Here is a 17745-nt window from a genome sequence, read left to right as displayed (position 1 = left end):
AAGAGCATGAAGAAATGAAAGAAGACTTTACTGGAAGGAAGTCGTGGTTCTGAGCTGTCAGCCACTCGTCTGTATTTTCCCTAAATGCGGTTTGCTCAACCAGATGAAAAGACATTTACTAGCAACTGCAGCATAAACTCAGTGGTGTTCTGTATTTGCCACATTATCTGTCCATTTTGAAGCAAAATTTCTTCCCTAAATATGTCTTTTTTGATTCAAAATATTATCACGTCCTTTACAAAAAGGAAGGCAGGTGAGAATGTTTCAAATGTGTTCTGGAAACATAAAGACAGCACCACAAAGAAACGATACCAATTTTCACAGGTTGCGCAATGAGTGATGCCATTTACATTACTGAATATACTTTTAAATTGCATTTCAGCTACCCAAAGATACAATTGATTTCCACCTATAGAATCTTTATTGCATAGTTAGAACTTGAGGAAAACATTTCATCTTTCTATTGCATGGATATTTCCTTATATATTGTTAAAAAAGAAATCCTAAAAATAAAAAAAGCAAAGTTTGCTCTCTTCCTTATTACATCCGTGATCCCATTCAATCCTTAAAAAGGTAAAACATTTTAGTTAGTTTTAGTTTTAGTCACTATTAAGACATTTTTAAACTTTGAGACAAAATTTGTTCCTTTGACATGTAAGTAGTTCTCTATAGTGAGACTCAGGCTGCAACTCTTGTTAAAGCTGGGGCTAGGGCACTACCTGCTGGCCAGCTCGGGGAAGGGCTCGAGGCCTCGCCTGCAGAGCGTGAGGTGCGTGTGTCCCTTCAGCCTCGTCTCAGGCCTGTTCTTGCAGTGCATTTTGGAAGGGGAACACACGAAATCTGTGGAAAGGCAGAGCAGTTAGTTACATACTAGATTCGAACAGGCAGAGGCATCTTGCCTATGAAATTGCTCATAGCATTTTTTCAAACTTCTATCTGAATTTAAATAACTTGTTATTTAAATAGAGAATAGAGAGAAACTGGGACTGGCTTTAGATGAGGGAGGTAAGAAGGAAGATTGTTTAAGTCCGAAAGTGGCTGTACCGACCTCCGAGTGAGGTCCTTCTTGTGACTCTGCAATTGATGCCCAGATTTTTCTCACCGAGGCCAAAAAGATTTTTCTTACCAAGGCCATGGGGTGTGAAGAGGGCGGGAGACGGGGGCCGTGCGCAGGGCCCGGGGTCCCTCGCGCGGTGCTGCAGACGCAGCGGGTGCCCAGGCTGCGAGTGCCCAGTGGAGCGGCGCAGAGGCAGCAGTGCCGCCAGAAGGCGAGCTGAGCGGAATAGAGAGCCATGAGATGCCATGTCTGAGCCAGGCCTGTTCACCCTGGGACACCGGGACCTGCCTGCAGCTGCCAGCAAGGAAAGGGCTCTTGGCAGCTCCCTGTGAGGCAGGTACAGGGAAGAACTAAGCATTTCCAGCGGCCGCCTGTCCCTGGGTGTCCCCAGGCAGCTGCTTCTCGCGCTGGGGACCTGCTCCATGGAGCCTGGGGAGCTGCTGCTGGGGGTATCAACTGTCATTACCCAGTGACCCCTATTAGTGACATTCTTCTAGCATCTGTGGGGGGACTGATAGTCTACAGCCCCACCCAAGGAAACTCGATTTTCAACATAGGCAGCGCAACGTAAGCAGCCGAGTTTCTGCCTAACTATAGGATCAAAGGACTTAACTACTCATTAGATTTCTTGCCTGAAATCTACTTCATGCCTGAAAGCTACTTCTAAACGCCAGCCTGCAGCCCGCTTGGTTTCTTAGCCATCTCCCAAAGCAGAAGTGTTCTGCAAGAGACAGTACATATGTACAGCGGTAAAATAAATGAAGCTCTGGTTCAGGTATGACATTTTAATTAATAAAGCTTCTGGTATAGGAAGGATTAAATGTCAATACATTTTATAAAGTATTTTAGCATTAAGCAAGGATAGCATTAGTTCAAAAATAAAATAGAATTCTGTTTATTTTCTTCTGAGGATCAGAGTGCTTCAGAATGTAAGAGTGGGATGCTAGGGTTTGCAGTTTGCTCTGCACAAAAATGCTGTATTGACTCATGTGAGTAGGCTGTCATCAAGCTGTATCTGTGTGTCAGAAAAGGAAGGTAACAGAAAAGCTTTTTCCCAGTGCAGATTGTTGGAAGAGGCAGAATTCCCACCGGATGGGAGCTGTGCAGTCAGCAGCACTATCCTGGCATGGCTTTGGGAAGCAGTGACACTGGCTTTGCATAGCCCTGCTCAAACCTTGCATGGCTGTTGTTAGAAGTCATATGTTGGGAGATGTATTGCAAAAAGGGTTTTGCAGGCTGAGAAAAGTGGGATAAGGGTGTGTAAATCATCTTGTGATAGCCACAAGAAAATTGTAGGTGTGCTGGAAAGCTGCTTGGAAAGATGCACCTGAATCTTATTTATACTAAGGCCCTTTTCCTCTAATCTGCTTTTGAAAATGATCTTGTGGTATCTTTACAAATTCTATTATATGCCCTTTCCACTTCCAGAATACTTCCAGTGTGTATTAGATCACTTATTCCAGGTAGTTCATCGGTGTTACTTTGTGATGATTTTTCTGTTCCATAGAAGCAAGTATACTAATCACTTGTGCTTGGATATTTTTATACTTCTGTTGTGCTTATTTATTCTGTCATTGGGAGTGTTAGGAATTATAATGTGTGTATTGTATTCCTCTATTTTTGATGTCAATTAATACCAGATTCAGAAGAATACTGGATTCTTACATGAAACACAGCAGTACCAGACCTTTGCCCCAACTAATCTACAAAAAATTTAAAAAGCATTAGAGGTAGGTCCTGCAGATCTAAATTTTCATTTGAGTTTAGTTAGACTTTAAACCAGCGAATGTACTTGTCAAAATCTCCTGGAGATAGACACACTGATTCTCATTTTCTGAGGCTCCTCTCTGAACTTCTTCCAGTTTTTCTATAAGGCCTGAACACAAGTCTCCCCACAAGGGGTGAATACAGGGTTTAAATAACATTTTGCCAGTTGCTTTATGGCTCTTTCCCCATACTTTATTTTATATCAGCTTGGACTGTTTGAAGTGTAGTTACTGCATAGGAAATAGCAAGACTTGAATTGTCCTGTCTGAAGAGACATGATTCATGGTAAAGGCTGTGTCTCCAAACCAGGTTAAGCTTGAGAATTCACAAAACAAACAGCTGCTGTGACACTCAAAGACAAGAGAGAGCAATACAAACAAATATTTTATAAGACAGCAATGTGAAGTTTAATAATTGATTTAATAAAAACCACAATAAAGTAACACATTTCTGCTCTTTTCTTCAATTAAACAAATGTATAGTAAATCATTACAATAAAAAAACTCCAAATACAATACATCTACCATACTTCAACTTCTAATAACATTGACTGTAAACCCCAATTTATTTAAATTCTATTTGAACATCAGTATGTGCAAAATACCTGTTTTTTTTTTCAGGAAGTTCGTAAGGATGGGATACATTTTTTTTCATGAACTGTGATATGGCTTAATTAGTGATACTGTTTGTAGTGAAGCATTAACTTCCCAGGTATACTGCTACTTTGCCTCTCATGCCATAGTAAAGTGTTCCCATTTCTTGCCAGAACCAGCGCAAACATAATCCAGTGTTAGGTGTGCTTTGTCCACATGAATACTGTGCTGTCATTTTTCACCTCTGAAAATTTGTCATCTGATCCCTATGTCCAGATGAGGAATGAAAACAAGCCAAACTTGTCACCACCAATTGCAGATATAAATCAGCCTGATGAATATATGAAACCCTAGCAAGTTTCAAAGCAGATGATAGCTTAAATATTCACAGCTGAAAATTGCAGCATCCATTAGAGGGCAGATTTCTAGGTCATATTCATGTAGCCCTTGCAGAGCCGGGAGGTATCACAGCTTAGTGGCTGTAACCACAGGCAAGGCAGAGGCAGGTAGGAGATGTTATTGTCCCGTACACACTCAGAGTACAAGGACTCTGCCATGAGGCTGAGCAGTTCACTTTGGTGGATTCTGAGCTGTCAGGATAAGGAAAGAGTCTCTCCAAATTGCTTCTTCCCTCTGCCAATGTAAGGAAGGGCCCAAGGGAATATTCCCCCTGTAAGGTGGTTACAATATTGCTGTCCATCACAGGTAGGAAAGGATCATGGATTCCTTGACTGGTAGAAATGGAATGAAATAGCTTACTGAGCTTGCCTGGGTTTTGTTTTATTCACAAAGCTAAATAGTGAGGTACTGCTGTTTCAGTGGCACTCCTGTCAGGATATCTCCACTGCTGCGCTTGGAGCAAAGATGAAATGAAAAGGTCAGAGATTCAAGACTGAGCAAATAGTATTTATCTAAAACTTCTGGTCCCTACTTTCCTGCTAGAAGAGCTATGTATTTTACATGTCTACAGATTATATGTGAGAGGATCTCCCTACCAAGTACACTTTCTATCATTCAGATTCTTTTAGCGATGCAAAACAATAATGGAAAATGTTCAATTATAGCACATTTATTAATTATAATTAGAATGCATGCTAATTAACTGGCTTTTGAATGTGAATCAGATGTTTTAGATATTCAAGAATATTAATAATAAAGTCATCTTAGAACTCAAAACTCTGTAAAATAAATACCTGTTTCTAAGGTATGAAGCCTATTCTAAAATACATTAAAGGTAACTGATCACTTGAAACATTTTGGGTCCCGCTTTGGGTCTCCAGTTAACACTAGAGGCTTGCGCAAGGATCGGCCTGGCTGCATCTCTGAATGCCCAGATTAAAGCTAAATTTCTGGTCTGGGTACAATAAATTGTGTTTTACAATGTTTCTGAAGAGACAATTTTATATTAAAAAAATCAACTATCACTGTATGCATCAAAGTTTAAGATACTGTATAAAAATGACTATTGCAAAAATACTGCATAATGTATTCGGGGATCATGACGTATTGTGCAACCCTGGCATGATCAGCATTAGAGGTTGTAATTGGAATACTGAACACTTGATGCTCCACTCAAGAGTGCAAGTACTTTATGGTACACACTTATCAAAGGACAACCTTGATCTGTAATTTGTGAGGTATCTGCAGAGCCATGTTGCAGTCTGTAAACAATAATCTTCCAACAACTTTGTCTCAAAATCATAATAAATTGAATAGACCAGTACAAGGGAGAAAGTAAAATACATGTTCTGTAGGGCAACTACTGCACTTTCTGCAGCACCAGTTCTTCCCTGCTGCGTGTTACGTGATACAAATCCACATGTTAAGTGTTCTATTTGATCATTTTCCTTTTTCATTTATTGCTCTCAGTCTTTGACTACAAGGTAAAGAATAAGGCAGCAGTTCCCAAAACATACGAAATTAGGCACTAGAACTCTGACAACTTGCACAGGTTTTGTTCATTTCCTGTTTGTAACTCTGAAGCTGGACAGAGCATTTATACATCCCAAATGTGTTCAGCAGCAGTTGTCTGGCCTTGGACTGAACTTCCTCCCACTTAGATGAACTACCAGGAACTGGAAAATCAAGAAAATAATGAATACAACTCATTCCTCAAGAAACTTGACAATTCAGTTGTTCTCACATTTATTATGCAGTCTCACCAACTTTGTTCTCACTGATGGTATTTAGTAATTTAATATTGTACTTCAGTCAATATGTACTACATATTTTACACCTCTAGGCCTATATCCTATTAGAATTGTATTTTGATAAAACTGTGGATCTTTTACTAAGAATATTCCTGCACTATATTTAGGTATGTCTAAATGTATTTAGATGTCTAAAACAGAGAGGTTTTGACAAACCACAATATTAATTTTCCCACTGTTCCAAATACTAGTTCAGAACTTTACCCTATCTTTCCCAAAATAATATAAGGAATTTCTAAGGAGAAATATTTTTTTTTCCACCCAAACATCTAGTACAGATTAAGTTTAAGTATGTTTAAGTATGAATGTATTTTCTCCCTGAACAATTTCCACTTAAACTTTGTCCTTCACAACTGAAGCATTTTTTACCTTGCTGTGCAAAAGCAAAGTTAGTAGTTTTTTTTTCCTGAATGATGCTTCCTGAATTTACTTAATATGAAGAGAAAATCAGAATTTTTTCTATACTTTATCTTAACCTGGAATTGTGTTATACAGCACCTTACCTAATTGCAAGTGGACTATGGCAGTTGTTTTTCCTGCAGTGAGAGACCAGATATTTAAATCTTCTATAGAATAAACATCTTCAATTTTCATCAAGTCTTCCTTAATACGATCCACATTCAAATGCCTTGGAACTCCTGTGATACCAGATAAGAAGTAAAATTAATTCTGTTTTCTGCAAACACTCACTGGCCTTCAAAATAAGATGCCCTGGCACATCTCAAGAAGCCAAGAGATTTTATAGTTTGTGTTGAATTTGAAGGGATTAACAACTTCCAAGTTATCAATAGAGAAGAATATGCAAACTGGCACATGGAATCCCATCACTGGCAGTAGTAGTGTCAGATCATTTGGCTCCATGTGCTTCTACAGACACAACTTCAGTGCAACCCCTAACTACTGGAAACTACTTAGACCAGACTCTTCAAAAGAAAGTACAATGAAGTACCAAAACTCCTAAATAACATTTCTTCCAAATACCAAAAATTAGTTGTTGGCTAATGGCCTGAAGCATGAATAACCATCACTTCTAAATGTTTAGATTAGCTAATGCAACTACAAATATTCCTTTATTTATATATATATATAAATTCTAACAAGCTCTTCACTCTAGAACTTGCCAAAAGTACATATATACATTTTGACAATCAGGATGCCTATTCAAACAGCTACAAGTCAGACATCTGGAATGGGATACAACATTAACCTGTCATATCTGTTTTCTTTGGCTAAATCTCAGTTGCTGCCCTGGTGATTGCTAACGCATTTCACTATTTTTGTCTTCTGAGTGAATTTCTATTTATTGCTGCTGCTGTTTTTCCTAAATGACAAGAAAAGCACTGGCCATTGAAGATTTTGAGGTCCTAGATATCAGAAGACCATACTAACTGGCACATGAGACACCAATGAAGGTACAGGTTACAGCTAGGATTTCCTTTAAAAGTATTAGATTAAGCAGCAATAGTGGATTTGCTAGTTGTAATGCAGCAAAGAATGTTGCTGGCATTTTTCTCTCTAACTCTCCACACAGGGTAAGATTATTCACCTTACGTTCAGCACTCTCCCCATCTCCCCTTCAACATCATTCTTGACTTGTGCTTCTACTGCTCTTACTACAGGAGAAAGTACAGAGGTGACAGAGCAGGAATTGCTGGAAAGGGCAAAGCAGGACAGGCATCAACCAGCTGTCCAGCCACTTGGCCTGGATTTGCTGCCTCCTTTTACATGCATTCCCATTCACTTCACATATAAGCTAATGTGAAAATGTAGACCTGAACCTGGGCAAAGTTTCACTTAGCCCAGCTGATGTCCAGTGAAGAGACACGAGAAATTCTGTACTTTCCACTTTTACCTTCTCTGGATTCTGAATTATCTGTGAGCAGAGCTAAGATTTGTGCCACCCTGGCAAAGGTCAAAGAAGCCTGAAGGCTGCTGCACCTTAGATCAGCTCTCGAGAACCAAAAGACCGGAGCAGCAGTGGGATAAACAAACCAGCTAGACACAGCCCACATTGATAGAGTTATCATCTTGTCAAAACAAAGCATCATGCCTCACTGGTATTCGACATGCAGCACTACAGACTGCACACAGATCTTACCTTCCAGAATAATGACTCCTGTGTCACACAGAATTCGAACTGTTGTCAAAACCACCAGTATGGAGAATACGTAAGTACATATAGGATCAGCAATCTTGTATTCTGGCTGCAAGGGAAGTTCCAACAAAATACTATACAATTTTTTAAAACTTACAAGACTCTCTTTAATTTACTCACTGGAGTTGAATAAAGAATTCCACCCTCCCTCAAAGACTGGCCCTTCCTTACCTTGAAGCGTATGATGTACGCAGCTACGAGAACACCAATACTTTGCACCAAGTCTCCAAGGGCATGGACAAACGCTGCTCTCACTGCCAGGCTGCTGTGGCCATGGCCGTGGCCGCTGCTCTGGGCTGTGTTAGGAGAGCTCAGCTGAGGAACGTGGGAGTGAGGGTGCGAATGGGAGTGAAGGTGGCCAGACTGGTTCAGCAGAAAACCCATTCTGAAAACGAAAGAAGAACACTCCAAGAAGCAGGTTTTATGGTTCCCTTTTTTCTTCATCAAAATAATGGAGAAAATACAATGTCATTCCCTTATTTTATGAGAATGAGGAGGTTCAAAAGAAAAGCCATCCGATAAGGAAGTTACAGGTCATGAATAAATTAGCACAGAATATGAGTATTAATGGGGAGAAAGAGAGATCTTACATCAAGTTAACTGCAACACCAACAGCTGCTGTAATCAGCATGATATCGCCATTTATTTCATAGTCCATATGGATAGTTCTTTGAACAGCTTCATACAAGAGGAATGCCATAAGTATATACACCAGCAATACACTAATGATGGCTGATAATACTTCTGCAAACAGAAAAGGAAATGACATTACAAAAGCGAGTCTCAAATCTATTTTCTATTTGTTTATAAGGTGGACAGAGCCTTAATTATTTCAACACTATTGTACGCTTATTAAAACACAAATAAGTTGTGCAGTAATTCAGATTTAGAAAATAGAATTAACAAAGGGAGTAGTTCATGGTAATCAACTCCTTCATGTTTCCTGTCAGTTTATGCTTCATATGATGTTCTCCCTGATTAAACTAAAATTTCTGCACAGACAACGACTGTGACTTCATCAGACTACCTGGAACTTCTGCCTGAGAAGTCACAAAGTCACAAAGTCCTGTCCAGGGGAAAGGAAGATCGGCATCTGAAACATCACCAGCCCACCTACAAACCAGAGAAAGTCTTGTTTCAATTGTCCACAATATTAAGCTGGTTAGAGAGGTGATTTTTATGTATTCTTTACTGTTTAGAATGAAGAAGAAGATATAAAAAGATTAATGCACTCAACAATGCAAATTCACCACACAATAATATTAATACTCAGATTCCTGACGTATATATACACATTATTTATTGAACATTTCAGCTATGAATCATTGCTTAATATAAGTCCCTGTATTGCTCTATTAGCTGTTTTAATGTTATGGTTACAAAATTTTCTTTTTTTTTTTTCCATAAAGAATATCATTAATTTGGGACTTTTCAGTCTCATAATATTATCTTACCAGCACGGCTTTCAAGAGGGCATGTACGTCAAAATAAAAAGAAAACAAGAGACTGAATAAAAACTCCTGATACCTCACTGCCCTGCACCTTCAGCTGCCTCCTGCATCTGTGAACAGTGGTTTTGACTCCCCTCAGGGCTTCTGCTGTTCTGATGTGAGCTAAATGGGGCTGTGATCTGAGACGTGCCTCAGTTCCCCTCCCTGTTCTGAATCTGTCTCTGTATAGTATAGCTTTTGTTATTGCAGAAGGTGATGTTTGCAGAAAAGCATTGTCTTCTTTTAATTTATTGAATATTGTAGATAGAAAAGAAAATGCAGCTATAAAAAGCATTTTAATAACACCAAAATCACTTGATCCATAGACTGCATTTTAACGTCGTTACTGGCGGAGAAACGCACGCCAACACATTGAGCTTTTTGGTAGCATGTCAATGCCTGGATGAGGATCAGCTTTGCCAGGCAGTAACAAGGCTCTGAAAAGCAACTGTCACAATCCCCGATGATTTCACAGCGATACGAAAATCCTGGAATCATCCATGCAAGCACAGAATCACAGGATGGCTGAGGTTGGAAGGGAGCTCTAGAGATCATCTAGTCCAACCCCCCTGCTCAGTAGCATTCTTTGTAAAGAGGCAGATTATTCAGAACAACAACCTTAAACATATTTGTTGAAAGTTCTCTAGCATTCTTTTTTTTTTTGAATTTATGAAACCACAGCACATTAGTACCAGATAAATAATATGTTGTATTTTTAATCTAAAACCATGTACGGATTTCTTTTTTTTTTTTTTTTTTGGAGTGGAAACGAGTATTTTCCTTACAGTAACTTTCACAAAGTCACTGCCTTGCTGGCATAGTAGATTTGTGCTGAGATCTTTCACTTCTTTTGAAATTAACTATGCACTGGACTGAGCGAGTCTGTCATTGCTAACACTGTCTCTGCAGGAATGGAAAGATGCCAGGTTCTGTATCTGTGCTTAAATCTGTTCTGTATCTTGCTGAAAAGGAGATATCTCCACTTGGTGAAACAGAAGTATTTTTGGCTTCAACAATATAGCTTTTTTCAAACAAGACTGCAATTTCCAGTGTTTCATCTTCACTTTTCTAACCAATTCCTGAATCTATCAGCTTCCTTTTCACCACTGAAAATAAGAGCACAACCAAAGACAGACCAAACACAGTATGTATTCAAAGAGAATCCAATTTAATAGAAGTAGTGCTAATTTTGACCAGATAACCAATCGGTCTGTTGTGTTGTTATTACCATGGTTATGGAAACCACTTCGAAAATTCATGGTTCTACAAAGAAAAGTGGTAATAAGCACTGGAAACATTGTTCATTATAAAATTTTCATGCTCACTCTATCTATAGGTTATCTTAAAATTTAATGCAAAGCAGGTCAGCTATGAGATAGTTCTTGTACATATTCCCAACTTTAAACAAATGTTCCTAGTTTTTCTGTGACAGATGCTTAATCTGTACCCAAATTCTAACACTGTCATGTTTTAATATCTTTTCATGAAATGTAAACTATTGACAAACTCAAATTATTTGCTGACAAGCTTCTTACAGTATAGAATATTTGGGAAAACATGCTACAGCAAAGATACAGCACAGAAGCAGCTTTGTTCCATTGCCAGCATTCACTGATGTGTGAAACCGGGCTCTCAGGCCACAATGTTCCAGCTGAGCAAATTAATCTCACAAATGTGGCTTCTGAAAACTATGTGCGGGCACTTTGAACCAGCTCATCTTCAGGACTTGCAAATCCTAGATGCAGGTTTTGGGGCCTCCTGCAAGGCAGACCTCTGGTTCCCTTCCTCTGACAGAGCGCAGCCCTGCTGCTCGCAGGGAAGGTACCACTGGAGACTGTCTGGTCCAATCGCTTGGTCAAAATGGCCACAACGAGAACACGTTGCTCACGACTGTGCCCATTTGAGCTTTGAGGAGTTCCAAGAATGGAGACCCCCCCAACATCTCTGGGCAGCCTGTGACAGTGTTTGACCACATGTTGTCACTGGGCCGCAGAAAGGCAGGAGTAACTGCTGCAGGAGTGAGTAGCTCTCCTTACCATAGAGGAGATGATGGGCCATATGGACAAGATATATGGGTTATCCCACAGGCCACCACTGCATCAGCCTTGCCAGTGCTGGTTTTTTTGGCAGTAAAATGGAAAAATGATTCAGAAAATGGGGTGACAGGAATCATCAGGAATTCATGCTTGCAAAGTGCTATGGATCCCTTGAATTAATTGAAAATACAGTGAACATAATTCAGTAAGATTTTGATGGCTAACAATGTCATAGTTTTCTTAAGATAAATTGCTCAAGCTTCCTGTTTTAATTTAGGACATGGCATGCTCATTCTACATACACAATAGTGTAAAATCATTTTTAAATAAGGCTAAGGTGACTTACTATGTCTAAATGCTACCAAGCATCTTTGTGGAGAATATGAGCAAATGCCAGGGGCATACTTCCAAGGTCAGCTTTCAGTATTAAGGGAAACTCATACCACAAAATTAAAACTTCTTGAAAGAAAAGTTTGTAATGGGAAATGCTGGCATTGTTAATCCATTTGTGCTAAAGCCTCAAGGATCTTTTTTAGTGTACAGGGTTAGGCATTCATGCATTAGTGACTAACTGATGACATACGACCAGGAATGATAGAATTGTTGAATTATATTGCTGTTCTAGCAGCCAAAGAAATAATTGCAAATACTGACTATACCAGACTTTGAAATTATCTGAAATATGTATGTTATAGAACATATAGAGGAGAGAGAAAAAATCAATCTATTTCATGAAACCTGACATTTGAAGTTCTTGGAAAAATATCTACAAGATTTGCTACTGTATATTATGAATAATTATTAATACCTGGTACAGTAACCAGCTACATGAAATCACCCTCCTCGTCTTATATTTGCAAATATGAAGTAATGAATCCTGAAAATACCCTTCCAAGGTTTAACTCATTATTTGTCTATACTTGTTTTACAGACCCAGTTAAGTACCTTACTGTATCGCATGCTATGGGACATTCTGACCTTCGCTGTATGTTTCTGGGTGTGCCACAGATACGAACTTAAGAGATTTCTTGCAGGACAGAGCTATGCTATGATATTACATTCAATAGAATTTTTTAGCCCTGAATTTGTTACTCCTTTTCTTCTAGTATTTATTTCTGTAAAATTCAGTGTTCTTTATAGTTGTTGCTTAAAATACTGTGTTAATAGTAAAAACTGGTAGCAAAATACTGTGTCAATAGTAAAAACATACCTAAGCGATGAAATCCAAAGGTGAACCTCTTTGTGGGAGACTTTGCCGACAGCCAGAGAGCAAGTAGAGTCAAAATAATTCCACTAAGGTCAGTTAACATATGAAGTGCATCTGTCATAATTGCTAGACTGTTAGCAACATATCCACCTGAAAACAAAAATGGAGAAGTCAGGACATGCTAGTAAGGATAATGGCACAGTTTACAGATACTTATTTTCAAAATACAGCATTAAGCACATGAGAGTACTTCTTACAAACACTGAACAGACACTTTTACCCTTTATAATCAACCTGCTCTGCTAGAATTTAAGCCTGCTGCACAAATGCAGTGAAGTGTGCCCTCTGTTAAGAGTAACAGAGAAAGGATTCTTCCATGTAATCCCAAGGAGACTACTTGTTTCATACGGCTTGCAAGATCAGATCAAATAGTTTAACATTTTTTCCTCTGTAGAGTGTGTTTAATCAGCTGATCCTTCCATTAAGCTCTGGCTGTTAAATCTTTTGACACTACAGAACAGGGACAGAGATCCAGTGACTCAAGAGCAAAGATATTCACCATGCCCTCTCTTTTATTTTTACTGCACTATCTTTTAAGTGTCATCACTCCCTGTCCTGGCAGGGTTATATAACTTCTGCCCCTCTCTACTGGAGACAGCAACTTTCACTTGCAGGACTTCTTGCTTTGTTACTTACTACCATATTTTTTCTCACAATTATGAGCTGCATAGAGACAATCTCAAAGGTTAAAATCTTCATTTTGATTGAGTTGCCCAGTGTTACTGTGGGATGGGCAAGAGAGATCTCATCTATGTGCCTCTCTTTTAAACACTCCTTACCCAGTTGGGGAATCAAGGATAGGCTTTTTTGTCTTCCATATGCAGGAAGGTAAGCCCATCTCCTCACAAAAGATTACATCTTCAGAGGCAGTTTGCAATGATTTAGTTCCTCTTTTCACCTTGAGGTTGTCACTGAACCTGCAGGTCCCACTGAACAGAGCACGCAGCTGGTGTGACATGTGGCAGGCTTGCGGCTCTGGCTAACATTGCCGGCTCGAGATAGCTTCGTATACCATGAGGAAACAGAAAAGGGAAATTCACAACCAGATGATTGCTCTCAAGACCAGTCAGAAAACGTGTGTGTGTGTGTGCACCTGGCTGTACATGTACACCTGCAGACAGAGCTACGCTCTCCTCCTCATGCAAAAATGCATGGCTGGGTACTGTAGTGGTAGCTTGCACGGCCACTAACTATTGAAAACCAAGGACTTTATTCTACTGGAGCTCCCTTCCCCCATTCCCTTTCTTTAGGTGCCCATAACTTTCTACTCAAATTCCTGGGAGCCTGAAATTTTCCAGAGGCCATCATGGCTCAAAGATAATGAGCTACAACTTAAGCTTTAGCAATTCAGCATCTTTTAGCATAAAATGCATTATACCTTTCCTTCCTGAATTAATTTGTATTTTTCCATGATTTCAGAAAAAGATGACTTAGAGATGGGAAATTCAGTCTGTTTTATAGTCAACACGGAAGAAATAATTCATGTCTAAGGACATTCAGTTCAGCAGTGTAAGCGTATGATCATTTAAAGAATGCTGTTAATCCACATAGATTAAATTTTGAGTCGCTTCAGTCCAAGATGAATCAATTTCATTTCAGGTTGTTTCTCTTTAAAGTATCTTTAAAAACAAAAATATAAAGCAGGACTTCAAATACTGTAGTTAATTTTAAGGTAACATGAGGCTTAAGAAAACATCCCTTAGATTTGAAATGAAATGAAATTCTGAAAGTAAAGGTTCTCAGTTTCCAGGTGTATTGCTTGCTTGCTTGGAAGAAACTGCCTGAGCGGCAATTTAGGAAAAAAAAAAAATTATAATCTACAGTCCCTACAAATAGAAGGCCTGATGTCTCACCGCTGTTTTCACTGACCCATTACGGACAGCAGTTCTGCTGGATGATCAAATAGGGATCTCTGAACATATCTGAACACATCAAAACCCTAGCCGGAAAAGCTACCTAGGACACACAAAATGTTTTTCACTTCTTGATGCAAAACGTACCCACAAACTGCAAGTTGTTATCTTATCTGACTTTGACATAGACTGCTCATCAAATTTAATACTGAAGTGGGCTGGGTTAATGAGCTTGGCTGTACTTAGAAGAAAAAAAAATGCCAATCAAGATTTCACAGAGCTTGGCTACTGAACCAGAACTTCCTTCACCTTGATATCAGTAACAGATAGCAGAAAGGTTTTTATTGAATAATTTAATTGTCTGATAGGGTCTTCTGCCTTCTCATCAGAAACTCAAATCTGTCAAGGATCATAGAATAGATTTATTCAAAATATTCCAAAATCTGAAACCGATAGGACCTAAGTAGAATAAATTAAACAAGGGCAGTGATCCACAACCTGAGGGGTCCATCTTTAATTACTTGTTCCGCTGCTGATTACCTGTCCTAGAACAAGGCATTCCAGTCAAAATCCACAAGAACATTTAGAGAGCTAATTCCTGTTTATTTCTGTGGGAGTTAGGTATTTTATGGACCTGCATCCTAGTTCTTTAAGCCTCAGGGCCCAAATGACACCAGCAGGCTGGTCCAGCACACGCAGACCAGATTCCTGCGAGCCCATGCACGAGTACTAACACTTTGTACAGCCGAATCAACCACCCTGGCCAGAGCTCGCAGAAGTCCTGGCTGCAAGTGAGAAGCAATGGTGATGCAACACTGAAAGGAATATTTTTACCCTCAACACCTTTTATTTCCAGTGCTGTCCCACTACTAGCTACAGAGGGCCGTGCAATAGCAAGAAGCAAGTCAGGAACCCTGGTACAGATACAGTCTCAGCAATTCAGCATCAAGCTATGAAGAGCTCAGCAATACTGTCCAGCAAGTGGCCTTTCAGATGGATTAAATTCAGCATACATCATGGCTCCAATATGAACACAGTCTAATAAAACCATCCTAATGATAGAGGACGTCCACGCTTGACGTCCTCTGCTACAACCTTTGTCTAATTTGCTCAAGTTCAAGCTGAACCAAAATCTCAGCCAGAAAAAGAGAGAGCCAGAGAAGGGCCAACTGAGGCATTCAAGCTGATCTCCACAACAGGTCGGGCGCCAAGTACCTTATCAATGATTAGATAACATACTGTGGAAGTGCTGTTAATGACTAACCAACCACACACTCAAAGGAAGATTTTGAAGGGCAAAAACACTATTTTCCATCACCCCATGTTCCTGATAAAAGGCCCCAGATAAAAACATGGTGCAAATAAAGTCAATCTTCCGGACTCTCTGAAACTAGACCTAAGGGTTGTACTTTTTTTTCCATGTATGTGGGACAAATTGTATTATTTACACCTAGATCATGGTTTTGGCCCTTACTCATACTGTAGTTGCTTGTCTTCAATATACCACTCATAGCTGCAATAGGATAAGAGACTACCCATTTCACAAGAGCGGTCATCAGAAGGAAAAAAAAAAAGTCAACTTGATTTCTTTTTCTCTAGCAAACTATGGCAAATAAATTCTCTGACATAGACTTGTATGGTAAAATGAAAGCAATTTAAAAGTGATTAATTGGCACAGTTGCTGGCGAGGCCCATCTCCACCTGTCTGAATGTCTAATGATTGATGCAATGTCCTGGCACAATCTCACACTCCCCACTCCTTGTTATCAGGGGCAAGAGGAGGACAGAGTTTACACGTCCTTTGGGAAGATGAGGAACACCCAGCGGACACACTAGTGTTCATGGACATATCCAGATTACAGATGGTAACAGGACAATAATGAACAGAGAGGTGAACAATGATTGTAAGATGAATGCTACACTTACAAACGATTAGATAATGGGGAAGGCATAATTTTCCGTAGCTCGCCTACAAATCCAAGGTGCTTTTAACTTTAGATTTTACTTCAAGCCTTTGCCACTGTAGTCTATTAAATGAAGTCTTGTTTCATACATAAGTACAGATTCTCTTGAGCCTGGATAGCTGGTGATAGCAGGCCTTGAAAGGGGAGCAATAAAAGCTGAACCTGACCACCAGATTTGCTCTTCCAACCACTAATTTGATCTTTATATAGGAACAAATTTCAAGGTAAAATCCAATGTACTTCATCCAAGCACTAATAAGCAAAACCCACAAAGAATTGAATTAAATCCTGTGAGTGAAGCAAATTAAAGTAATAGGTCTTTAAAAGCTTCCTATTACAACACTTAAGAATACAAGGGAGTTTGACTGCTGTCCATATGAAGCGAGAGCCAGCACAGACACAGCAGGAACCAGCAAGTTGTCAAAGAGCAGTTGCTTGATGGGATGTTATTACTTGCAGCTCCGTATTTTGTCTCTTCAGGTGCAAGAAGAAACCGCGCACGGCTGTAGCTGCTGCTGAGGATGGGGACACCCCGCCGTACCCCGCTGCGTCACACATGCTCACATGCCCCCAAAACACTCGTTTGGCTCCTGGAGCCAGCGTCACCTCAGAAGCCGCGCTCCCCTGCTCCCGGGGCCAACACTCCAGTATTCCACGGCAGCAGTTAGAAAGTACTGGTGGTGGAATTACCCATATTTGTTTATGGCTATGCGATACCATTCTACTCGCCCCTCATGAAAAGCCGCTTACAAAAAAGAATTATATATCTCTCTATATATGTATGTAACGTATATAAATGTGCATATGAGCGTGCCCCGTAGGGCCCTGGGGGGAGTGCTCCGGCAGGTGAGTGCAGCCCCGCCAGCCCCGCTCCCGCGGAGCCCCGCGCCCCCCGCTCACCCACGAGCTCGCCGGCCATGAAGAGCAGGTAGAGGGCGGCGGCGAGCGCGAGGCGCCGCTTGACGCGCCGCAGCCGGGCGCCCTCCCGCCGCCGGGAGCAGGCGCCGCACGGCTCGGCCCGCGCGGGCCGCAGCGCCAGGTCCCGCTCCAGCAGCGACTCGTCGTCGGACGGCGGCCCCGGGGCCGCCCCGTTGCGCGGCGCCGCCGCCTCGGCCGCGTCGTCGGCCACCACGACGCGCAGCTTGTTGAAGCGCGGCGCCTCCTCGTCGGCCGCCTCGTCGCACAGGTCGAAGGCGCTGGAGTCGGTGAGGAAGAGCGGCGCCTCGGGCCGCCGCAGCAGCGCCCGCAGGCTCGTCCACACGCCGGCGCCGGCCATGGCTCCGCCGCTGCTCCGTCACGACATGTCCCCCTCTGCGCCGGGGCCGCAACGCCGGGGCGCCCGGGCCTCCCGCC

General features: G+C 40.9%; 1 protein-coding gene across 1 annotated transcript; it reads right to left on the bottom strand.

The window, feature by feature from the left end:
* Nucleotides 1-4287: 4287 nt before the first annotated feature.
* SLC30A4 (solute carrier family 30 member 4) lies at nt 4288-17745 on the bottom strand. The gene is made up of 7 exons (XM_010214250.2): nt 17293-17745; nt 12519-12665; nt 8373-8526; nt 7954-8167; nt 7726-7831; nt 6131-6265; nt 4288-5492 (listed from the first exon to the last, which is right to left on the bottom strand). The coding sequence occupies exons 1-7, from the start codon at nt 17666-17668 to the stop codon at nt 5338-5340; spliced, it is 1287 nt and encodes a 428-aa protein (XP_010212552.2). The 5' UTR covers nt 17669-17745; the 3' UTR covers nt 4288-5337.

Source organism: Tinamus guttatus, unplaced genomic scaffold, assembly GCF_059628265.1.
Source record: "Tinamus guttatus ecotype Peru unplaced genomic scaffold, ASM5962826v1 Tinamus_guttatus_pri_ptg000004l, whole genome shotgun sequence".
In the NCBI taxonomy this organism is placed as follows: Eukaryota; Metazoa; Chordata; class Aves; order Tinamiformes; family Tinamidae; genus Tinamus; species Tinamus guttatus.
Note: the sequence above shows the minus strand (reverse complement) of the source record. Positions and strands in the feature narration are given on the sequence as shown.

Bases quoted from the DNA above. Each gene is read 5' to 3' on its own strand.
- SLC30A4 (XM_010214250.2), bottom strand. From the start codon at position 17,668: ATGGCCGGCGCCGGCGTGTGGACGAGCCTGCGGGCGCTGCTGCGGCGG. The intron at 8,527-12,518 runs GTATGTTTTTAC...TTCTGTTTGCAG, and splicing joins CTTTGGATTTCATCGCTTAG to AAGTATTATCAGCCATCATT. The intron at 8,168-8,372 runs GTAAGATCTCTC...TTTCGTTTTCAG, and splicing joins GGTGTTGCAGTTAACTTGAT to AATGGGTTTTCTGCTGAACC.